Genomic DNA, 26,231 nt, shown 5'->3' on the forward strand with positions numbered 1-26,231 from the left:
CTACATGACAGTCCTGATGCATCTCTTCATCCTTCCTGGATGTTTCTCCTTTAAGTGTTCTGTTCAAGATGCACTGGCTACCTTACAGACACACAAAGCTTTTTGCCAACCTTATAAACTTTCCATCAAAAAGTTTCTCTGAGCTACAATAATCTCCTTTCCTCTCTCCACAGCCTGCCTTCTTAATGCATAGATAGGTGCTAGAGAAAAGGCTCAGCAGTTAAGAGCCCTGGCTGCTCTTGCAGAGGACCTGGGTTCAATTCCCAGCATCCATATGGCAGCTAACAACTATCCATAACTCCAGTTCCAGGGATCAGATGCCCTCTTCTGATTTCTGCAGGCATTGCACAACACAGGTGCACTTACATACATGCAAGCAATACTCTCATACACACATAAAAAATAAAAATAACAAATAAGATATTTTTAAATAAAATATAATAAATGCATAGATCACCTGGTGATTTCCTACTCATACCAAAATTATTAAATAAAACTAATGCCATGTATTGACCCTGAGTAAGATATCACATGACATTTAAGTGCCATTTCTCTCCAGAGATCTTCCTTGCACATCCCTCCTATCTAAAGTGGCTGCTGCCCTGGTAATTTCTTTTTATAACACCCTGTTATTTTTCCATCCTAGAAAACACTGCAATTTAAATGGTTAATGCATTTGTGTTTTTCTTAGTCTAATGTCTCTTTCAAAAGTACTCTCTAGCAAGGACCACGTTTTCTTGGTTCATTACTTTACCCTCTCAGCATAACAGGGGTGGGGTACATACACAAGGTCTTAGATAGAAGCAACACATACCTTTCTTCCCATAACAAAGACAACTCTATGCTTCAAATCCAAACACAATCACTGCCAGACTCTAATAAGTTCTCTCATCTTCTGAATCAAAGAACTGGAAGGAATCTTATGTAACTAAGCTGTATCAGGTAATATAAAAACTAAATGGCTATTTACATAAACTTACAGAAAGGTTTTCCTGTGCATTAAAAATCAACAGGACAAAGAAAGTAAGGATTACATATATCAGGTTCATAGCCCAGTTATTTTTATAATTTTACAATTTCAGTGCTCTGTTAGGATACACACGTGCAGACAACACACTCATACACATAAAATAAAAATAAATAAATAAAAAAAAATTATATATTTGTATACATATAGGTATTTACAACTCAGTTTTATAAATTCATACATACTTTTATAAAGAAAAAACATCCATGTTCCATGTGCCTGGAGTAGTGGCTTAAAACATTCAATTCTCTTGCTATTTATCTTTTTAAAATTGTTGAGTTAGCGCAATAAAAGGAAATACTCTTCCCCTAAAAAAGAAAAGAAAAGAAAATGGAGCCGCTGAAATGGAGATTGCTCCTCCCCAGGGCCTTGGCAGCCTCCGCTTCAATTACCTTCTGGAAACAAAATAACCAAATGAGCATTTTGCTTTCTGCTGCACCAATAAAATTAACTTGAAACATCAAGATTCATCTTCTCTGTATTGTATGTTATACAACTTCTAAAACACCCCCCGCCTTTGTAAGCTGTAAACTGTTCTGTCTATGCAATGCAGTTGTAATAATCAACCCAGATAGTCTCAAGTGTGTAGAAAAATGAAAAGCATGGCTGCCGACATAAACTCACGACTTCTACTTGATGTACATGACTTCATCTATCCATAAGCAGAGCTTTTCTGGTTCTATTTTACACTAATGTTATATTCTTAAAAATATGTGTGAAAATTATTTTGCAAAATCCAGAGTAGTGATTCAGCAATATGAGATATTTTTCAGGTTAGAAAATATTTAAAACATGAATAATAGGCCTTTAGTGGCTTCATAAATTCAAATGGTTACATTCTAGCTATCTAATCTATCAATTATTCTATAACAACAGTAGAAATTGTATTGATGTAACCATATTCTTCTACAGTTTTTCCACATTTAAATTTACCTTGGGTCACTCCACTCTGCACATCAAATACCTCTGTCCTTGTCCTGCACCTCGCAAGCCCCACTTCTCACCCCTCTATCTTAAAGCCACCTTTAAAATCAGTTGCATGTGCAAGTAAGAATTTATTGAGAAGAGCCTTTCCTCCCCTTCCACCACCTTCTGTCTCAGCAGTCACTAGATCCTGTCCTGCTTGAGAGGAAACCCCGGAGTTCCTCCACCAACTCTCTCACCTACCCCTTTCCCTAGAACTCTGAGATGGATGATCTCTGTTGCCAACACACCCATATTGTTTGGCTTGGTTCTGAATCATGTTTGCAAACCATGGACCAACCTGTATCTTGCCAGGTCTCCACTATCTACTTCATTACTATTTTGATTTATGTGTGAAAGGGAAAAAGTGAAAACAGGTGGGCAAGGCTGCTGTATGAATTAGTAATATACTACCAAAATAAACACAAAACTTGGAGATCCTCCTCATAAGTGAATTAAGTCAGTCTCAGAAAGAAAAATATCTTGTTTTCTCTCATTTGTGGGTTCTAGTCTTTATAGATGCATAAAATTATGAAGGTAGCGATGACATGAAAGGAAAAGTGAAACTGTCTAGTGGACAAAGGGGACTAATTAAAGGGGGAGGGCAAAGAAAAGGGAGGGTAGTGGAGCAAGAAGGAGGACTATGATCAACGTGCATTAGACACTTGCAAAAAAAATCCTATGTATCCCCATATAGTCAAAAAGTAAAATAAAGCTTAGTGCAGAAAAGAAAATGAACCTTAACCGTTTTGTTTATGTAAACTATATGTGAACTTTAAACAAGGGAAAATGCCCCAGGCTCAAGCACCAGCTCACCAGGTTCACGACAGCAGTGTCTAAATGAGGGGAACTTCAGCTGTTAGAGCATCTGACACTGAATCTAGAAAAATATAAGGTCAATTAATGACTTTCGTTGTTGCTGGTATGTAGGTATTTTCAAAGTCTCCTTGGTAGACCAGAGTTTCTCTAGTTTGTTCTGAAGATCCTAAGAACACCTATATACTAAAATTCAGAGCATACCAGTCTAGTACTTAAATGCATTTAATCATCATATTATTTAATTGGTAGTTCCCACTGACTCTTGCACTGAGAATGTATAAGATTCTATAAAACACAACTCAACATGGTTTCATGAAATTCAGCATGGTAGGGCTGGAGAGATGGCTCAGCGGTTAAGAGTACTGGCTTCTCTTGCGCAGGACATGTTCAGTTCCCAGCACCCACATGGTGACGAACAACCATCTATAACTCCATTTCCAGAGGATCTGATACCCTCTCCTGGCCTCTACAGCATTGCATGTATGGGTGCATTTGCATGCAGGCAGGCAAAACACTCATACACATAAAAATATAGAGAAATTTTTAAAACTTTTAAAGAATTCAGCATGGTGATTAAGAGTATGGCAGGGAGGTCAGAGGCACATGGCCTAAGATTTGTATCCACCACTACCCAGTTAAGTGATCCTGGGCTAGTATGTAATATGTATAAGGTATGACATCTTTGTCAGTAAGGACTATAAGAAGAACTACTTCATGAAGTAATTACGAGATTACATGAGAACACAAATTGGTCTGTTACACAATAAATATTCAACAAGCATTAACTATTATTCATTGCAAATGACTGACAGGTATGACACATGGGGCTAGACTCTGTAAATAATAACAAATAAGGCAAAGAAAAGGATAGTGTTACTGGGTATCCCAAGACTGATTATGTCAAGGTCCCAGGAAAGGGCATAGGATAGTCCTCAACATCTTCTGTATCCAGTACAGGAGAGAGCCGAGGATAAATGAAATTGAAAATGTCTCAATGGACAGGGCTACAACTCAAGATGGGTTTGCCAGAGTGATGTGGGCATTAGTGTAGGAGGAGAGCATGGTGAAGGGTAGTTCTTTGAATATAGAAGGCAAAGTATTGAGGTATAACACACATACAGAGTGAAGTGTAAGACACACATAGAGAGGTGGTGCAAGGCAGAGGCAGGAGGATCTCTGAAAGATTGAGGCCAGCCTGGCCTACACAGCAAGTTCCAGGCTAGCAGGCTAGCTACAGCTACAAAGAGACCTTGTCTCAAAAAGACCAAAAAAAAAAAAAAAGAAAAAAGAAAAAGAAAAGAAAGAATGAAAAAGGAAGAGAAAGACAGAGCCTGATCACGCTAAACCTCAAATGTCAGGAAAAAAAAGTTGGGACATAAATGCAGCATATTTGAGTCCTGCACAGGAATATTCATCTCGAAAGATGTGTGGGAGGATATCAAATTTGCACTTCACTTATGAGGATGGTGGGGGATGGTTGTTTATTGGAATTTTGAGATGCATGTTTGGGGTGGAAAGAAAGGAAAATTTCTGAAGTTGGGTGTGGTGGTATACATCTGTCATTTCAGCACTTGGAAAGCTGAGGCAGGAGGACTGCAAATTTGAGACCAGTAATAGGCTATAAGGAGGAACTTTGCCAAAAAAATAAAAAAGGATAATTTCTGCTAAAATCACCAACAGCTAAGCTACAAGTGGAGCTGAGAAGCTCCAGAGCTGAAGCACAAAGCATTTTCTGGTCACGGCTCAGTTCTGTCTTGCTGAAACTTATTGTACCAGTAACAACGAAAGGTGTCAGATCATGTCTGTCAGACAATTCGTGCTGCTTCCAACAAATACCCTAGACTGTTGTCTCCCAATTGGGTAGTTCCTCCAAGGGGTGGGGCCTGCCGCAGAGTGTGGAATATTGCAGGGCTGCTGGGAGCCATCTTGGAAGAGAAGCTGCTCGCCATGGGGAAGCGAATGGCCTGGGGAATACACAGCTGCTCAAGGACAGAATGGCCCGACACTTATGGACTTGGGGCAAGATCGCTGGCTCCTGAGGCATGAGCAAATGCTAGTGGTGACTATGGGTGGGGCATGGTCTAATATGGCGGGCTCTGAGCTGTGCCGCGGGAGGTGTGGGGCTAGGCACTGGGTACTCATTCCTTTGTAAGTTAATAAATGTACATAAAGATATGCTATATGGTTTGCTTGATAGCACAGGAGACCCAGAGGGAATTCCAGTGACAAAATTGGCGTAGCCTGGCAGGATATGACAAAACTGAGAAGGAGTTTTAGAGGAGCACTGATGGCAGCAGTGATGTGGTTTTTACAATGGATTACTAAAAAGAGGCCAGCCTCTCAGAAGTGTGGGCCACTACTGTGTTGTAAATGTGGGGATATGTTGCGGGTATGTGAAGATTTGTTAAAGGTTACCCAAAAGTTAGAAAATCTTTTACTTTCTCTAGACTCAAAGGAAGTGCCTGGAGAAAGAGAGAGGCCATTTTGTATCATAAAAGATGTGCCCCAGGCAGGAGAAGGTGAACTTTGCATGATGTGCCACAGGCAGGGAGAGCTGAAAAGGCTGAACTGGCAGACCAAGATGGAGAGAGAAAAAAGGTGGGACACTTTGACTTGTGTAAGGTCCAAGGACTCAGAGGAAAAGACAAATAGTAAAAAGGGGAAAAAAAGCTAACTGTGCTGTAGCTAGGAAATATTCCATGCTAGAACTGTTAAAACTAGGAAAAACAAGCAAGCAACCAGAGAGCCCCTGGCCATGTGGCTTGTGAGAGTGTGGGACATGGGAGCAAATGACAGCCTAAGTCCTTCAGAAGCTTCACAGCTGAGTTATATAACCACCCATCCATCCTTGCGATGTAGGCTGTTCAACCTAGGCCAATGCAGGGGGCAGGGAGCAGTCCTTAATGGGGTGGCTGGTTAAAAGCATTAAAGAGACATGGTTGTCACCAAGGGAGACCAACATGATTAGCGGGGGCTGGAAGACTATAAAGGAGGGGCAGGCATTAGTGAAAGAACTAGGTATGAGAAAAGCAATATATGATGTTCAGTTCACTGGGCCAGATGAGACTGTGTTCACCAGAGATATGAAAGAAAGCTTCATTCAACTAGGACCTTGAGAATGGTATGGGGCTTTAATGGTTTTTCTAAGCCCTTTGATGGGACAGGATCTTTGTAAAGTGAGAGAGGCTTTGGCAAGTCTAAATGATTCTGACCAGCATGTAAAACTTGTCTGTAAAATAACAGAACACCCTATAAGAGATATAAAAATGACCAGACTGAAGAAATGGTCCACTTGGGCTACTTGAAGACAAATGTGGCAAGACTTATGTCAAGCACAAATCCCCAAAGAAAAAACTGATAGAAAATCAAATTCAGTACTAAGGTGTTTCTGGAAGGTTTTAAAACCAGAAGAACAGTTTACAAAGGACATTTGAAGGATAACAACTGTACAAAGGGTGGTTAAGAATCCCCAAGGATTAAATAAGATGCAATTTCTCTTCTGATAAAGGCCATACTAGGGGTAGAAACAGGTTTTCCCACCAAGTTCTCCCCCAGCAACTTGGTGTGGTCAATGTGAAGATGACAGATGTGGCTACAATCAGGAGGCAGACCCAGAGCCTGTCTGACTCAGGGAACCAACAAGTGCAGTGGGGACAGGAGAAGCCCCCTGTCTCCTTAGCCCAGTGCAGGGTCAGGCAACTGGAGCCAACACCAGTAAGTGTATCAAGAATAAAAGAATTCAAAGGGATAACTAAAAATGGTAAAGAGCTAACCAAATTAATGCCTTGTACCCATGCTATAGTACCTAACAAGGATCTATGGAAAAAACAGTTAATACAAATGGAAAAAACCTTCCCATGCTGTGTGAGACCTTGTCTATGATTGATTTAATATATAATGTTAACCTTCCTTTGAGTGTTTTACAGATGTGAAACCCATTTGAAGGATACCTGAAGAAGCAAAGGCCAGCTATAGCTGTAAGGTTCTTGGGAGTTTTATGGTTGGGTAAGATAAAGACAGAGACTCCCAAACTATACAACTGTTAAGAAAATCTACAGTACCAGAGGTTGGTTGCCCCCCACCCCATGTGCCATTGGTCAGAGAGAGATCCTAGAGGTCCTCCAATTCACCAAGGCTATTGCCATTGATGTCAGTTGTACACTAGAAAGGTCAGTAAGGCCATGTTGCTGAAGACACTGCATGTTGTGAGCATGGGAAAAGAAAAAGAGATGGAACTGAGACTAAGTAAAAAAACTCCGTGCCACTAGATGGATACAGATGGTTGGGGAAGAAAGGATCCCCTATAATTCTACTCAACGATGGACCCCACGTGTGGCACACTATGGACATGCCAAGAAATACCTGCAAGTGCAATAATGCCTCAACCAACATATGTACAACTGACAAATTTCTGATTGGATAAGGCCCGCTCCTAGGGGTAGAACACATATCTGGTGCTGTAGACCAGGCCAATGCCTTGTATTGAGAAAGGCTACAGGCTCTAGTGGAGAGGCCATCACAAGTATACTGTTAAATGAATATAATACACCTACTGGGATATCTTCTAGGCATTTGTATTTACATTCATGTTTGTTTAAATGTGTCTGCTTCCTTCCATTTGTCTTTATAGTAGAAGAAACACCACTGAGATAGATCAGTGGCCATGGCCTAAAGACAACTAATGGGGAGGCCCAAGAAGCCACTATTTCGCCATGATACAAGAGAGAAAGCCCTACATCTGTCACCCCCTCCAAGGCTCAGGGACCTTAGCAGAAGATGGATGGGAAGATTGTAAGAGTGGAGGAAAGGGGTGGAGTGTCTCCCAATTGGCTACTTCCTCTAAGGGGCAGGGCCTGCCACGGAATGTGGACTACTGTGGGGCTGCTGGGAGCCATCTTGGAACAGAAGCTGCTGGGTGGGAAGTGCACGGTGTGGGGAACACGCGGCTGCTCAAGGACAGAATGGCCCTTACACTTATGGACCTGGGGCGAGATCGGCTGCTCAAGGACAGAATGGCCCTTACACTTATGGACCTGGGGCGAGATCGCTGGCCCCTGAAGCATGAGCGAATGCTAGTGGTGACTATGGGCATGGTGCGGTCTGATATGGCAGGCTCTGAGCTGCACCGCCAGAGGCACTGGGTACTCATTCTTTTGTAAGTTAATAAATGCACATAAAGATATGTTATATGTTTTGCTTGATAATGCAGAAGACCCAGAGGGAACTCAAGTGACAACTGTGCTACACAGACAACATTTACTTCTCACTGTTCTACAGGCAGTGAGGCCCAAAGTCTAGTTGCTAACCAGTTTGGCTCCCGAAAAGCACCCTCCTTCATGTTGAGAGATGGAGACTTTCTCTCTATGTCCTCTCCCCATAAAGGCACCAACCCTATCACATAGCCTGATCGCCTCAAAGGCCCTCCCTCTAAATACTATCATACTGAGGACAAGAGTTCAATATATGAATTGGGGGGGGGGCAGGGGAGAGTAGTATAAATATTCAGTTTATAGTTAATAAAATAAAGTAATCTCAGGGCCAGAAAGATGGCTCAGCTGGTAAAGGTACTTTGCCACCAGGCTTGACAACCTGGGCTCGAACTCCAGTATCCATACATTGGAAGTAGAGCTGACTCCTTCAAATTATTCTCTGTCCTCCACATATGCACACTCAGCACACACATACATAACATGCTAAATAAATAAATAAATAATTTTAAATAAATACAAAAAGTGATCTCAAACCTGTAATGTCATGTGTAAGTCCAAATTCAGGAGCAATTCAGCTGAAATATTCCTAAATTTGCCAGAAACAACATTTTTAAAAAGACACATTAGTTCAGGAATAGTGGCCTGCACCTATAATCCCAACACTAGGAAGAGTGAGGCAGGAAAAGTCTAAGGTCAAGGTTGACCTATGATATCTCAAAAAATAGAACAACAACAACACACACAGATAATCTCACCAAAACAACAGGTATGTTGGGGTGAGGTGGGGGTAGTTTACCTGTACTCTTCTTCCCTGGCAATCTGTGTCATTCTCTCTTGGTCTTCACTGAAGGTTATCATTAAAAAATGTTTTGGAACAAATTTTAAGGATTATGCAAACGCTCTGAAATTTGCACATAATAGGTCTGTTTTTATTCACACTTTCTCATGTATTCCTCCATCAGAGAACAGTTTCATGTTAAAATTCATTAGTACTTTTTCTTTTTCTTTTTTTGGTTGTGCTGGTATTCAAACCCAGGGTCTCAGGCACACGCCTTGCTACCAAGTTACACCTCCAGCCTCATAATTTTTCTCGTAAGAGACATGGTCTTGCTACATTTCCCAAAGGCTAACCCTGAATTTACAATTCTTCAGCTTTAGCCTTAAGTACTAGGGACCCCAGGCATGTGCTATCCATCACACAAAGCTCATTAGTACTTATTTTAAAAAGCATGCTTTCTAATGTATTTTAGTTCATTCAATCCTCTCACCAACCTTATGAAGAAGATATTATTATTCTACCCACTTTAAGGAAAATTATCCCCAAGGTCCTTGGCTTGGAAGCAGTCTATAAAGAAGAAAGCTGAAGGGGGCCCCAAAGTAAGAGCTGCCTGGCTTCATTCCAATAGTTTGGTGTGGGGCTGTCAGGTTACTATACTGGTCTTCCAGGATTTGAGACATTCAGACTCATCTGGGGTTTCAAGTTAGAGATACACCTGTTGTTAATCCCGGAGCTTAGCTTAATAGGGAACTGTGACACTGTAATGCAGAAAAACACTTTTAGAGAATAGACACTTGTTTTGCATGGCTATCTTTGAATAAATGGTTAATGCCTATTTGGTGAATAATATCAAAGTAACTCAGTTTTCAATGGTGAAAAACAACCTTACTCCAAGTATACTAACCACTAAAGGGTTCTATAAAATGGAGTTACTTTTTAATCACAGTACACAATAAAAAAATAATTTGAAAGTGTGATTTAAAAGGTATGGATAAATACTTAAAAGTAAATTTTAATGAGTCATTGTTTATTTTGACAATATATAACACATTTTAACATTTTCTACTTCAATCCAGCTTCAGCAATCTAAACCATTCTGTCCCAATCCATTGTTCTTACTAAAAAGTTGAAAAATAGCCAACAAATATATAAAAATGGGGCAGGCCAGATGGTTCAGTAGGTTGGTGCATGACAGCTAGAGTTAGATATCAGAATTTACAGGGGAGGAGAGAGCTGATCCCACAACTTGTCTTCTGACTTTCACGTGTAAGCCATGGCACTCTCTCTCACATACACACACAGTGTCTCTCTCTCTATCTCTGTCTCTCTCTCTCATAAATAAAGAACAAATAAATAATAAAAATAAAAATGATCATTACTTATCAGGGAAGTACAAACAAAAACTGAGATATCACACCACCCCAGTCTGAGTTTATTCAAACTCATAAAGCACGCCAAATGCTGTTGAAGATGTGAAAAAGAACTCTCACACACTGTTGATAAGAATGTAAATAAGTGCAGCCACTATGGAAACCAGTATGGAAGTCTCTCAAAAATCTATGTATGGTCAAGTGAGGTTTACCCTTGCAATCTCAACATTTGGGAGGCTGAGACAGGAGGTGCAGGAGTTCAAGGCCATTCTTGGCTAGAGAGAGTTTGAGGTCAGCCTGTCTCAAAAATACCACATTGTACCTCATAAATATATGGCTCAATTAAAAAATTTAAATGCTGTTTCCATCCACCAAGTTGATTTCATCACACACACACACACACACACACACACACACACACACCTGCCCCAGTGGGTTATAACCTAAGGCTTAAAAAGCAGTACTGGACTTGGAATTTAATCAAGTAGCTCAGCCTGCTCCTTCAAGGGAAGCAAAAAGCACAATTCCAACTCCTAACAACTAAATGTTGATAAACTCTTCTTAAAAAAAAAAAAAATCACTAGAAAAAAAAGTTAATTATTTCCTGGAAACATTAGCAGATCACACTAGACCACAAATGTTTTTCCCAGTCAGGAACAGTAGCAATAAGTAAATACTCCCTTAAGATATTTAAGTCTGACCTCCATCAAGAAAATAGAAATAAAAGATTTAAAAAACATTACAGCTCATGCAAGAGTTTAGTTAGACATTAGGAACATGTTCAAATAAGGCATTAGGAGCTTTTGCAAAGAAATGGTTTTGAAATATCCTTAATCTTTTTTAAGATTGATAAAATGGATGAACACTAAAATTTATCCTGACAAAAAGATTCACTAGTCTTTTATGTTAAAGAAAATGTTTGACATATTCTTTCATGTGGACACCAAATATTTAATACTTGTTATAGGCCAATCACTACATAAGGGGTCCGCAGAAGGAGCACTGAATCACTGCGGAGTCCCCTCCTGCCAGGTGGTCTTTTTCAGAGGAGGCTGTCTACGAGCCATACACAATCAGAATGGTGAAGAATGTGTTCCCGACCTCTTAGGCAGGGCTGTGGGTCACTACAGGCGCACGATGCAACAGGCATCATGACTTTAAATTTAAATCATATAAGATTTGCAGTAAAGACAACTACATCATCTTAGTTTCAGATTCCTGTATATTTTCTTTCTTTTGTTCTCTCTCTCCTCTCTCTCTCTCTCTCTCTCTCTCTCCTTTTCTTTCTTTTTCTTTTTTGAGACAGGGTCTCCCTGTAGCTGCAACTGGCCTAGAGCTTGCTATGTAGACCAGGCTGGCCTTGAATTCACAGAGATCTGCATGCCTCTGCTGGGATTAAAGGCGTGGGCCACCATGCCTGGCTAGTTTTTTCTATGTAGCATAATATGACACTAATGCTATGTTCAAATCCACCTTTCAGACAAGGCAAACACTGAAACTAAGGTAAACTGAGACAACATGAAAGGAAATAAAAGGATTGGAGACCATTTTATTGGAGGAGGGTTCAGAACTCGGAGTCTCCATTTGAAAGCTAAGTGATCTGGGGCAAATTATCTCCTCAACAACAGTCTCATCTGCATTTATAGCTACTCATAAGATCATCACACACCTAAAGGGAAGGTTTGTGAAAGCACTTTGCAAAGTACCACTAAATTCTCCTATTTAGCATGACATTTTGTTAGTATGAATAAACACAATGAAACTGACAGAATAAAATGAACAAATATTAACAAGGTAGAGAGTTAACATTGACCAAATACTTAAAATTGTTCTGTTTTTCATGTATCAATACAATGAAAACCCATGATCTGATGAAATATCTGAGTCCAACAACTAGTGATTAGTTTCTCCTAAAATTTCATACACATTAAGGGCAGTCAAATCTCTAATGGCCCTTGGCTAGCAAGACAAAACAATCTACAGATTGTTAAGCAAAGAAAGGGCAAAAGTTCACATGGCCCCACCCTGCCCATGTGTTATATTAACTCATGGCATAGCATACCACAAAGAGATGGCTCCTACTATGGTTCTTTTCAAAGAAAGCCTGCCGCTGTGGAGCTGGAGAGGAACAGTAGGCCCCTCTGTCCTCACCCAGTGCTGCAGCACAGCCAGCCAGACCTTTCCAGATGGGTCCCATCTTCCATTAGATCTTAAGCTCCATATTCAACCAAGAGGGTAAATGGAAGCCTTCAATTGAGTATATTTCTGCATCTATGTCTATTATGAGAAACCATTCTATTTATTTTTATTTTATTTTAAAAATATTTTATTATTTTATTTTACGTATATGAGTGTATTGCCTACACGCTATGTAAGTGTATCTGGGTTGTGCAACGCCCACAAAGATCAGAAGAGGGTGTTGGATTCCCCTGGAACTGGAGTTATGGATGGTTGTTAGCCACTATGTGGGTGCTGGGACTTGAACCCAGGTCCTCTGCAAAAGCAGCCAGTGCTCTTAACTGGAGCCATCTCTCCAGTCCCCCAAACTACCCATTTTAGATCAGATACAATATTAGAAAAGTTTAGCACTTAAATTCAAAACCCTGACACAGAGGTGAAATATCCAGACTATGATTCCTATCACCTTGGTTGTTTAACAGTCTAGTGTTAATGATACAGAGATGGGAAAAGTTGATAAAACACAGTATGGGGAGTCTTCAGGCCATAAGAAGCTGCTTTGAAAAGGCTGTTTATAAATAAATTGACTCTCTAGAACCAAGGATACATTTCTCCAAATTAATTTACAACAGGGTAAATTACTTTTCAGCTGCCAGGACTGCCTGTAGCTGACCGTTCTGTTGAGACTTTGAGGAACTGTGAGTCAGGCAACCTCTGTCAACCTCCTCAGTAGGACTTCATAAACTTTTTCCATTCATGACTCCTTTTTACCTGGGAAATTCTTATGTGACCCTGGGCATAAGGATATATAAAATAGGAGTACAAATCAAATAGTTACTGAAGCAAATCATCAAGAAATTTATTTTAAAATCATTTTTGGTATACATATATTTTTATCATTAAAGATTAGAGCAAACTTACATATTATGAGACAAATGTGCTTGTTCATTTTTACAGGAAGAATGAACTCTTAGCTGAATACTTGACATGGTAGAACATTCAGCATATTCAACATTCTTCAGAACTGATCCACATTTTTATTTCATAATTGCCAAGGCTGAGAATGTCACCAGATAAAGACAGTGCAAATGGAAAAGGTATGCTTAGCGCCATCTCAGAAATCACTGGAAATTGTCCTAATCCCAAGCCAAAATACATTTACTGATTTTTTTTTTATTAAACTCAATTCAGTAACTCAAATAGAAATTTTTTGAAATCAAACATTCTAACACAATATAGCCCAATGACATAGTAATTTCATACTTCTATGCCAAGGAATAACAGTGGGAAAATATTATGTCTGTTTTCTATAATTAAACCATGTTTCTACAAAAGCAGAGAATGCTGTATGTATAGTAAACACACTGTAGTTCATAACATACAATAGCCTGGAATCTGAACTGAGGTGTTTCAGGCAACATTTATTGGCACTGCATGGCACACTGGCATGCGCAAATTGCACATGTGCATTCAGACCCGAAGTGGCAGTGAAGCTGTGAGATGCAGCAAGGGCACGCGCTACCGGAATGCCTCAGATTCATTGTATGTTTGGTCTGAGTTAGGTTTTGGCTGTTGTAAGTTGAGAAACCTTTTACTGTTGCTGTATTTTTCATGACCCCCCACATTCAGTTATCTAAACCCCATATAGGGCTGTAACCAAAGTTTACAAAGGTGTGTTCTACAATATACTTCTTGTAACAAAAGTGCCACTTGACTTTGGATGAAGAAGACAGAGCTGGGCTCGAAGGCTTGATTGCTGCCTACCTACTATGTAATCTTAGTGACCTATTGATCTCTCTTTTTAAAATTTTTTATTGAATTTCTGTGTATTTCATACAGAAAATCATCTTTATACCCACTTCCCTTTGGGCACCCTCCTATACACCCCCCCACTGGACTTCATATATTCTTTCATTTGTGTTAAGGTCAATTATGTAAAGTTAGTGTCCCCAGATGTCCCTCAGTACAAGTTCATCCACTATTATCTAGTCAGCCTAGCTAAAGTCCCTTCCTTTAAGATCAGCTCTTCCTCACCCAGCAGTAATCAGTTGCCAATAATTCTTTGCCTGCTGTTCTTTTCCACAGTTCTGTACTGGGTTTTTGACTGCTTAAGTTTGCAGGAGTCTTGTGCATGCTGACACCACTGCTGTAGGTTTATATGAGAAGGGTCCCAGGTGCCTGCAGGACTATTTCCATATGGTCATGCACCTCCTCCCTGGCTCTTAAGAGTCTTTCTGTCCCCTCTTCCATAATGGTCCCTGAGCCCTGGGTGAGTGGATTTTAATATGATATTATATTATTATGATAATGTGAGTCTTGTCCAAAGACCCACATTCTGAAAACTCTTATTCTCTGCATTTTGGCCATTTGTGACCTTTTGCATTCCTGGCCCTCTGTTACATGAGGGACCTTCATTGATGAGAGCTGAAAGATGCGTTAATGTTTGACTTACTGATCTCTTTAAGGTTCAGTTTCCACAACAGTCAAGTCATATTTAGGGATTAAAATTTTTGCTTATTGGCTGTTTGATGTAAAGATAATATGGATCAGTTTCCATAAGCTTTTTCACATCAAGGTATGGAAGAAGAGGATAACACACTGATCTTGGAGAAGGATGATCTTGGTTATCAGAGGAGTGGAGACAGGAGCTCAAAGTGTGCTTTTTACTCTGTATCCTTTTATCACCGAAGCTGCTGACAGAGGTTGAAGGAATAACACCAGCCCTGACAGGGGTGGGTTATAGAAGAGAGTGGGTGGGAGGGGCACTTCTGCTTTTGGTGGTAAGCAAGGGAGGAGAGAGAAGGCAGGAGCCATCAAGTCTGGCAGTGAGACTTCCATGTACAGCACAGTCTGAAGAGTTGATAGCACTCAGGGGCCACTCAGGAGCCTTCCTAGACCTTCCAGAAGGAAAAAGTAAACCTCCCCCAAAACACCACTTGGATTAATTATGAATATTTTTTCCAATATGTATTTTTATTGAATTTTTGTGCATTCTATAGAATACATCTTAATCATATTTAGACCCCTCTCCTATCTGCACTTCCTCATAGTCCCCCCACCAGATTACATGCATTCTGTCATATATGCTAAGACCTATCAAGTCAACTTTGTGTCCCCAGATGTCCCTCAGTGTGAGTTCATCTGCTGGCACCTGGTCAGCCTATCTAGTGTCACTCTCTTAAACAAAACCAACTCACCCTCATCCAGCAGTCATCAGCTGCCAATAGTTCCTCAGCTAAGGTTGGGGATTCTTGCCCATTCCTAGTTCTATGCTAGGTTTTTGTCTGACTTGGGTTTTCATGGGTCTTGTGCATGCTGTCACCATTGCTGTAAGTTTATATGAATAATGTATATTTGATGTCATCAATGAATCCCTGATCCTAAAAAATTACATTTTCAAATAACTTAATTTTTTACATTTATTTGTTTTTGCTTATATGTGTGGGCAGGTGCATGCCGTCAGCACTACATGTGGAGGCAAAAGGACAATTTTTGGAGTTGTGGGTTTTCTCCTTTTACCAGGTGGGTCTCAGGGATGCCACTCAGATCATCAGGCTTGATGACAAGCACCTTCACCCTCTCAACCTTCCTGTCAGAACTCAAAGAACTTTTAAAGATTGGCTTGAGTTACAGCTTAGTAACGCCCTCCCCCATACACACACAGGCACATACACAGAGATACACACTAAGACACACACACACACACACACACACAGAGAGAGAGAGAGAGAGAACACAGAGAGACCTACATGAAAATCACAAAACCCAAATAATGTCAAATGAGTGTGGAGAAGCAGGAGCCCTGTTTGACACCAGTAAAGAAATACCTGCATTTTAACACCTAGTGGGAAAGGAGAGCAAGCCCATAATGATCACCCCAGTGAACAGTAGGTCTTTTACAGAGTTCAGTAACACAAAGAAAAGAATTTGTTTTAATAACTTAGTTATTCATTTGGTGAGGATTTTTGCTGTTGCTGATTTATTGTTGCTGCTAATGTTGTTTGGATTTGTTTTTTTAAGGTCTCACTATGTAGTCCTGGCTGGCCTGGAACTCCCTATGTAGACAGGCTGTCCTGTGGGAAGATCTTGCTGCCTCTGCCTCCTGAGTGCTGGGATTATAGGCAGGCATGACCATGCCCAGCCTTTCATTTGGTTTTCAAGACCTGTTAAGGATCAAGGGGTTAACAAATACATATATAACACACTAATTTTGTTTCTAAAAATTCTTTGAAAAGATATGGGAAAAGACATGGGAAAGGTTAGAAGAAACATTCAATCTGGACTGAACTGCTTCACAACTATAACTACAAGTAAGTTCCTGATGACCGGGTGGCCCAGGCCAGGCCATTCTGAGAATTTACCAGAACTTAAACAGAGTGGGAATCCTGACCCATTCTCCCACTTTGAGCTACATAATTATGTTTCAAATCACTAATTCCAATCCAGAATGATTAAAGTATGATTTTTTTAAAGATTTATTTTTCTACAATAGGATCTTGCTCTGTAGACATAACTACCCTGGGATTCACTACGTCACCCAGATTCATGTCAAACTCAAGATCCTCCTACCTCAGTCTCCTTCAATCACCCTTGGTTTCTAAGGTGCTCTAAATACAAGCATGCTTATTTAAAGAAGGCGCTTTTAAACTTAACCTTGCTGTAACTGAAAGACACACCAACAACAGTTTGGAAAAGATTTACCAAACATAGTCATACAATGTTTATGAAACCACACGATAAGACAGCACACACAAAAACTGTTGACTATTGACTAACTAGGAAAAAGAAGCAGTTGGATCATCAGATGCACAGTTGTGATAAGCAAGCAGATCAGGGCAAATCTTGCTTTTAGCTTTTCTCTGAACACTAGAAGAGATTTATGTAAAGTGTGTAATTTAGCTTAGAGAAAACTGTGATTGCATCAGTTTGGCCCTTGCCCTTGCCCTGACTTTGTATTCCACTCCAGAGATCTTGCTTGGATTGCCCTTAAGTATACTGCCCCAGAAAAATCTGCCCTGGGTTGTCAGAAACTGGCTCTCAAGTAAGCTGCATTGGGAAATTCCTCAGTTTAACAATTCTGGTTTCATCAGGAGACATTTGGAAAGATTTCTGCTTTGGGTAGCTCTTTTTCATATTGTTTTGGTTGGTTTTTATTATTTTGTATGTTTTTTTCTTATTTTGGTTTTCACTTTTAATAATTGCACTAATTCCAGTCCAGAATGATTAAAGTATGATTTCTTTTAAGATTTATTTTTCTACAGCAGGGTCTTGCTCTGTAGACACAACTACTTTGTCACCCAGATTCATGTCAAACTTGAGATCCATTTCTGGCTTTCATTGTATAGCTGAACTATAGATGCCCCCCCATCCTCTCCCTTCCTCCTTCCCCTCCTCCTTCTCCCTCTCCTCTGTCACTCTTGCTTTCAGCATTTCCTGGTAACAAAACACACACTACTGACTGTTTTAAGGGCACCACTGATTTTTTATTTTGACTACTATCCCTACCCTCCCAAGGTCACACTAAAGCATTTTTGGATAGGCTTTTCTTTTCACTGTTAGAATACTTTTATTAGAAGAGAGCAAGGTAAGCATGACAAATAAATTTACATTAAGGAGCTTAAAAAAGAAAAAAATCCTTTTTTTTTTTCAGTTGGGTTTACACTCTAAGGGGTTTCCTTACATTTTAAGGATTGGAAGTTAACACGAAGCAGGGTGTGCACAGCCATCAGTTACTATTTGAATATTGAAATAAATTTAGATTCAGACTAACAAAGCACTATAGCTTTTAAAACTCACTAGGTAGGGCAGGGTACCAATAGGCAAAATTTTTTTTAAAAAGGAGAAAATTTTTAAAAAATGACTTTAATTCTATATCTCATAGAACTAGATCACAGACTTAAATACAAAACAAAAGACAATACAACCTTTAAGAAAGCAAAGACGGGTGTGGTGGCGCACACCTTTAGTCCCAACACTCGGGAGGCAGAGGCAGGTGGATCTCTGTGAGTTCAAGGCCAGCCTGGTCTACATAGTGAGTTCAGGTCAGCTGGGACCACAGGGAGACCGTGTCTCAAAAAGACAAGAAAGAAAGAAAGAAAGAAAGAAAGAAAGAAAGAAAGAAAGAAAGAAAGAAAGAAAGAAAGAAAGAAAGATTTAAAAAGAAAGGAAGGAAGGAAGGAAGGAAGGAAGGAAGGAAGGAAGGAAGGAAGGAAGGAAAAGAAAGATGGAAAAAATTATCTTCAGAATCTGGGCTAGGCATAGAAATATCATACTTGACATCAAAAGCATAATTCGTAAAGGGAGAAACTGATAAATTGAACCATGTCAAATCGTAAAACTTTTGCTGTGCTAAAAAATAAAGCCACAGGATGCACCAAAATTTTCAAAACCATCTTATAAAATTTAGGGACTAATCTTATAGATGACTACTACGTAAAATGTATCATCAAAATTCAACAGTAAACAAGCCAGGCAATACATCTCAAAAATTGGTAAATGGCAGGAAAAGAAATTTCACTGAAGAAGATAAGAGATGGGCCAGTATACACATGAAAAGATACTAACTTCATTTGGACTTAAGGAAATACAGGTCCAATCTACAATGAGATTTGCGCATTTGTTGGAATGGCTAAAATAAAAAATGCTGACACCCAAAATGCAGTGACTAACTGTGGGTGCCCAGCCCTAACTGATACAACTACAATGCAATTTCTACACCTAAGGCTCAGGGAACACTGGAGAAGCAGGGATAGAAAGACTGTAAGAGGCAGAGGAACAAGATGCTTCTGCTAGATAACACAGTCTAGACACAACAGGGAAGTTGAGCTGTGAAAGCTCCACAGTATGGAAACTAACAAGATCAAGCATGATGACAAAACTAGCAGACATGTCAAGGTGGGAATTTTCACAGGGTCCTATCTCTAGATGAAGAGCTATGGGCAATCAATGGATACTGACGGACGGAAAATGAGTTTTCATCAGGGATTAGCTCCCTGATAATCTCTCTAATTCCACGTGGTCAGCCCTAAACACATGTATGTATGAGCACTACTAAATAGACTCAGTACATTATACATATAGATGTCTATTTATAATGTATGTATGTATATATAACAATAACTATCAAAGAAGAGGACAAAAAAATTGCGAGGAAGTCAGGGGGAAAGATAGGAGACATTGGAGGGGACTGGGAAGGGTGAAATGATACAAATATAATACTTGTATATGAAATTCTCAAAAAAAATTAATTATTTTTAAAAAATACAGCATCAAATGACAATGACAATGCAAATGGGGTCAGTCATACAAAGATAATGGGAATGTCACATGGTACAACTATTCTGGAAAAGACTATGGCAGTTTCTTATTAAAAAAACAAACATGTTTACTATTTGACCCAGCAATTACACTTTTAAGTATTTAACCTAGAGAAATGAAAACTTACACTTACACAGAAACTTGCACACTAATGACACTAAGCAGCTTTGTTTATAACAGCCCAAACCAGAAAGATCCCAAATGTCCTTTCTTCAATGGAAGAATGACTAGAAAGCTAACATCTGTCCATCCATGCTATAGTACCTAGCAACACAAAGTAACAAACTATTGATAACCAATACATGCAATAGCTTGGATAGATCTCAAAGAAACTACAGAGTGGGAAAAAAAGCCCTAATTGTGAAAGGTTACATATTATATGATCCCATGTATGTAATAGTCTTCAACTGATAAATTGGAGATTAAAAATACACTAGTGGTCATCAGGAGTGGCAGGTCAAGAGAGGGAGGTGAGAATGATTACAAAAGGGTAGTATGTACTATCCTCTCTTGGAACCATTCTGTGCCTTGACTGTGATCAAGGCCACACAAATCTACACATGTGATAAAACTTCATAGAACTAAATACACACCAACACATACCACTAAATACACACCAACACATACCACAATGACTGCTTGAAAATCTGGTAAAATCCTCTATCAATGTAAATTTCCTAGATATGATTATTAAACCTCAGTCTTGCAAACTGTTAACTACTAAGGGTGAAGTAAATGAAAGACATGGGCTCTTTCTAATATTCCTTAAAAGTATAAGGAAATTGATCATTAAGCCAAAGAAAAAGCTGTATAGTTCCTATTCTAAATGTCCTTTCTAATGCTTCATCCATCTCATAGTTGATTTCTTCCTTCCCCAATCTTGTTACTGTCTCTAGTTCCAAGAGTAGAAATTTAGGACTAATGTACAGAACATTTTGCTACAATAAATACTTTAAATCTGGCTTTCCAAATTCCCTCATTTGTGGTTTGATATTCTAATTGAGGCATGTCCTTTAAAGACAGCCCTGTATTTGATAAAACACTGAGCCTCACCTTGTTGGTAAAATGGATAAAGTAGCCTATGTTGTGGGCCTATTTTGAAAATAAACAAAATAATAAAGTACATAGTAAGTCATCACTACTAAAGTAAAGTAAGTCATCTCACTAAAACTCTAAAATGCAGCTTAATTTCTGGATAATTACATTGATGAAACATGAAGAAAGCAAGCTTCGGTTTTAGTTCCAAGACTTATATTTAGAAAACATGAAATGCATCTTCCATAGATTTTTGGGTTAGGGATATAGTGAAGCTAAATTTAGTTCCTAAGCATTCCAATTTAGGCAACTATAATGATCATTTGAAGCCCACCTTTCTCTGAGTCCGAGAGCATTATCAGCTATTTAATTATGACTAGTCAGTGGCTGCCATAGATGCTTAAATACATAACAAGTAGCCAACAGTAGATACTCCTACTCAGATGCCATGAGACAGACACATGCTGGAGAAGCTCATGCCTTGAGATACTGACTCCAATGGCATCATTTCATTCACCCCACCTACAAAATACCTGCTTCTCAGTAATGACTCTCCATAACCTTTAAATGTATCAGATTTTTAATTACAGCTCAACTAATTAAGTTACAGATCAGCAGGAGCTAAGCACCTAGGATTTAAAACTCAAGACAAGCTGCTGAGCACGACATTTTGAATGATTTGCAGGTCAGTGCATGACAGCTACATCCTCTGAGAGGCTAGAGTCTGAAAGAACCAGTAAAGGTAGAAAGAAATGTCGCCCCTTGGATACTAACTTTTCGAAGGACAAAGTATATTTAACTTCTACTGGTTACCGCTCTGGTGCTGAACAGTCATAGAAAACAAGGTGCCAAGTAACACTTGAGGTCAAAGTCCTCTGAGATATTATTGTTTGAAAGCACTGATATATTTTGCAAAATGAGTGCTTACCGAGCAAAATAACTTTGTTTCCGTTCCTTCTTCTCTTCTTTAGTATCCATAATACACAACCAAAAGTGTGAAATATTTGGAAAAGTCCTCTCAATCAGTGAGTCATAGCCCTGTAATGAAAAAATAATAATGAAACCATCATAAATTAGGAAGTTTATAATGGCTAAAATACAGAATAAAGTGGAGTAGAGTTATATGGTTCAAAACAAATGAAGGATAAACTTTAACCAGGAACACAGTCACATGAGTCAAGAACCAAATGCAAATGGACATGGAGGGAGGAGCAGCTAACCACAACAGTACAATTAGAATGGAGATGGCGAGCCACAGCAGACAGGATGGAAAGCCAAACTGAAGTGCTTTCCCCATAATTAATGTTTCAAAATGTGCCAAAATGAAAATTTTCACTGACTGGAAGATTGAAGACTATCACTGCAGATGGTGCTATTTTCTTTAAAATAATGTACACGAAATCACTCTTCCCCAGTAATTCACTGTAAATAGTTCTCATAGTTTCTCATTTAAAATGGCTCACTTAGGTGTTTTTACAGGAATCATGTTTGTTACATAAAAATAACTTCAATATTATGCTATTTTCAGTAGCATGCCAGCAGGAACATCCCACCTGAGCAAATGTGGAAATGAAAGCACAAAGGCTCAGGAGGCTCTCTGAAAGCGATGGCTCTGCACTTGCTCTGCCTCTCCCCAGTCTCAACACCCTAACCTCTGCTGGCTGGCAGCAGTTTAGACCAATAACAAAAGGTTGTCTCCACATCAATGTTCCTTAGATATCACTTTCACCATCCTATTTCTCTGCTCAAAAATTCCCAATGTCTACTCAACCGCTTGCTTCACCAAATGAATTTCCTGTATAGTATTAACACTCACTAAATGTATGTTTTTCACCATGAAACAAAAGTATGTTCACCAATCAAATTTAAATTTTGAGAAAGCAAAGTACACTCATCAAGCGAAATTATTTATGTATTCATTTCAATTCAATAAACAGCTGAATATACAAGACGCATTATAGGAAAGGCACTACTCTATGTTCCAGAGTTCAAGGATAAATGAGACATGTTTGCTCTAATGCTCTAATGGAATTTACTGTCTTGTGGGGGAGACACAAAATTGCAAGATAATGAGATATGCACTGTCATGTAAGAGACATGGGTCCAGTGGAGCTTGTGGGAAGAGCAACTGTTCAGTTCCTCCATTCCATAACATACATATTTTAAAATGTTAAATAAGAAATCAAATATTTTTTTAAAGGGGTGTGGCCAGAGAGATGTCTCAGCAGTTAAGAGCACAGGCTGCTCTTGCAGAGGATCCAGGTTCGATTCCCAGTATACACACATTGTGGCTAACAACCACCCAGAACTCCAGTTCGAGGGTGTCCAACGACCTCTTCAGGCATTGCAGGACATACTGCAGGCACTACACAACATGGGTGCAGCTACCTACATGCAAGTAATGCAAACGCTAAAATTAAATATATATATTTGGTCTTTTTGAAACAGGGTCTCCTTGTAGCCCCAGCTGTCCTGGAACTCACTATGTAGACCAGGCTGGCCTCATTTTTAAAAAACAAAATGTCAAGTTGTACATGATAAATATGCAATTTTTGCCAGTTACAAACCCTTAACATTTAAAAATTACTTTATTATTTTTAAATCATGTGTATGTGTCTATGTGTGGGTATGTGTACATGAGTGCAGGTGTCTGCAGAGGCCAGAGGCACTGGATCCTTAGGAGTTGGAGTTACCTACCTTATGAGCTGCCTAACATGAGTGCTGGGAACCAAACTCAGGTGCTGTAGAAAAACAATGTACTCTCTTAACTGCTGAGCCACCTCTGTACCCCTAAAACTCTCAACATTTTCAAAAGGACACTTCACCTTACACAAGGGCCCACCTGATACCCTCACCTCACACACTAAGGTTATGAGGATGAGTGTGGGCTTCTCAACAAAGGTACAGAAAATCAGTTCCAACTCGAACCAAAGCAAAAGGACAGAAGAGCTCCTTGCTGATCTAGCATACTGTGCAGCATAGTAATGTGGGGCTAAGGAAGAGAGCTTGGGAAGGACAGGGGTCAGAGAAGACTTTTTTTTTGCCATGCTGAAGAGTCTGAGCTTTATCCTGGTTAGGCACCCAGTGCTGCCCACCTTGTCAGCCATCACTAAGTGGGCATGCCAAAGCCATTGGCAGCACTTCCCGTAGCCACGAGCAAACTGCCCAAAGCCTGCTTATGAGATCATGAATTTTCTCATCCCTGATACTTAAGAAAGGAAGCTATCAAAGGATTCTTCCATGAACAAGTGTGGCATAATCATGTGACAGACGATGACTTAAAAGAATGAGGAAGGGGCTGGAGATATGGCTCAGTTACACAAACTGCTCTTGCAGAGGACCTGGGTTCAGTTCCCTGACCCATGTTGGGAGGTTCACAACTGCCTAAAACTCTAGCTCCAGGGGATCTGACACCTCTGGCCTCTTTGAGGACCTGGACCCACACCCCCCCAACCCCCCCCCACTTAAAAATAAATATATCTTTGCTGGGTGTGGTGGTTCATGCCTTTAATCCCAGCACTCAGGATGCAGAAACAGGCAGATCTCTGTGATATCGAGGCCCGCCTGGTCTACATAGTGAGTTCTAGGCCAGGTGGAGTTACAGGGATACCCTGTCTCAAGAGAGAGAGAGAGAGAGAGTGAGTGAGAGAGAATGAACTAAGGAGACAGTAAAGTATACTTGTAAGAAAGAACTTATAGTTAAAATTAGCTATAATTTTAAATTTAATGAATTTAATGAAGAGGAAGGCTTCAGCTATGCAGCAGTGGTTGGTACAGAGAGGAGAATGAATTCAAGGAGTACTTAGGAGGCAGATGAATGGAGATTTGGCAGCCTATCCAAAACAGACAACACAGGGGAGGGAGGAATGAAGAAGTGCTCCATGCTTCTGCTTCAGGGAGTAGGTGGACTGCAACAGCTTAGCTACCATTTAATGTAGGGCACACTGTGTGGGGGATGGAGGGTATAGGGAGAGGAGAGATCAATTTTGGACATGTCTGGCTTCCAAGGGCCTGTGGGGGTAGTCAGCTAGAGACATTCACCAGACATCTGGATAATTTGGTTATACTAAAAGCATAGGGGACATTACAGAATAGAGAGAGAATGAGAAATTACGAGCATATGGTTGTCATTAGGGAAAAAGAAATGAAAAAGGAAAGAAAAAAAAAAAAACACACTATCATGATGAGGTCATCCTGGAAGCTTGACAACTGTGCACAGGGCCCTGTATAGGAAGAATGGGAGCTAACAGTCCAACTTTGACCGTATTGTTCCTGAGTCCCTGATATGATCCAGTGAAGAAAATAAATATAAGCAAATAACCAGTCTGCAGGATAGCAATGTTGAGCAGCCAGTTAATAACCCCAAGGATCTAAAACACACAAGGTACCATTTTGATTGGTAACACAATAAACCATTAGGGAGGATTGCAGTCGGTAAAAAAATAAAAATAAAAAAATAAAGTAGAGCTGGAGAGATGGCTCAGCAGTTAAGAGCACTGTGCGGATGCATACCCGTAACCTGCAGTGTCTGCAGAGGTCAGAAGAGGGTGTCAGATTCCCCTGGAACTGGAGTTAAGGATGGTTGTTAGTCACCATGTGGGTGCTAGGAATGGAAGCCGGGTCCTCTGCAAAAGCAATCAGTGCTCTTAACCGCTGAGTCATCTCTCCAGGCTCAATAAATTATTTTTTAAAAGAAAGGTAAGGAACTCCAGGAGATAATACTTAAGCAAAAGAAGTAGAAAATGCAAGAGTGACAGTGGCTGCCAAGAAAAGAGAATCAGCCTTGACGCCATTTACCGTGCCCTTTATTTCAGCATATTATCCACACGTTGTCTTTATTAATCCTTAGAACTTTATTCATTAAGCTGAGAGTAAGAAAGATGTCAACTAATTTCTCCAACTCAGCAGTCTAGCTATACAGGAATAGGGATTTAAATCTCATTTTGGTATATGCTCTGGCGTTGTACAATAACCTTTGGAGTCAAGAGCACTTGGAGATAAACTAGGAATTGTATGGAATCTACAATGGCCTGTGTCTCAAGACCCTGCGTGCTAAGACAAATGGAACTGGTGTTTGGGAGAGGGGGCCATTGAGGTATCCCCCAAAACTGGGGGACCAACGGAAGTGGAAGCCAGGCTATAATGAGTTGAGGTACTTAATGTTCATTCATTCAAGAATTTGGGTGATGAAATGAGCAAAAGGAAAGATAGCAGCTGAATGCCCAACTCTAGATGGTTCTATCTCACATTATGGTTTGAACCTACAACTCTTCCTCAACTCTGTACCTTTATCCTTATTCCTTTCCCATCCATGAGGTTTATTTCCTCCTTCTCCTGACCATACCTGGCACAAGTCTAATTCTGCATTAACTATGTGCCCCTTTCTTTTCTCTGCAGGAATGTGCTTCGCCTGTTAACTATTAGTTGCTGAGAGGTCTATACTGTGTTTAAAGGCCTCTTCACTTAGCCTCTCCAAATCCAAACCATAAGCTGCCTTCACGTCAAACACCACCTCAGCTGACTTCCCTCGCACT

At 39.9% G+C, this 26,231-nt stretch overlaps 1 protein-coding gene across 4 annotated transcripts in view; it reads right to left on the reverse strand.

Annotated features, from left to right (window-relative positions):
• Window positions 1-26,231, reverse strand: part of Ncoa7 (nuclear receptor coactivator 7) — a 151,220-nt gene that overhangs the window by 106,928 nt on the left and 18,061 nt on the right. For 3 of the 4 annotated variants that reach the window (XM_017801498.2, XM_008846557.3, XM_017801499.2), the window contains exon 2: window positions 21,626-21,735. In XM_017801498.2, the coding sequence (XP_017656987.1) occupies window positions 21,626-21,675 (50 nt within the window). In that variant the 5' untranslated portion in view covers window positions 21,676-21,735. Of the gene's footprint in view, window positions 1-1,212; window positions 1,336-21,625; window positions 21,736-26,231 lie in introns of those variants that run through there. The other variant, XM_017801500.2, reaches the window with a different exon arrangement.

This window comes from Nannospalax galili, unplaced genomic scaffold (assembly GCF_000622305.1).
Source record: "Nannospalax galili isolate Female #2095 unplaced genomic scaffold, S.galili_v1.0 scaffold1543, whole genome shotgun sequence".
Lineage (NCBI taxonomy): Eukaryota > Metazoa > Chordata > Mammalia > Rodentia > Spalacidae > Nannospalax > Nannospalax galili.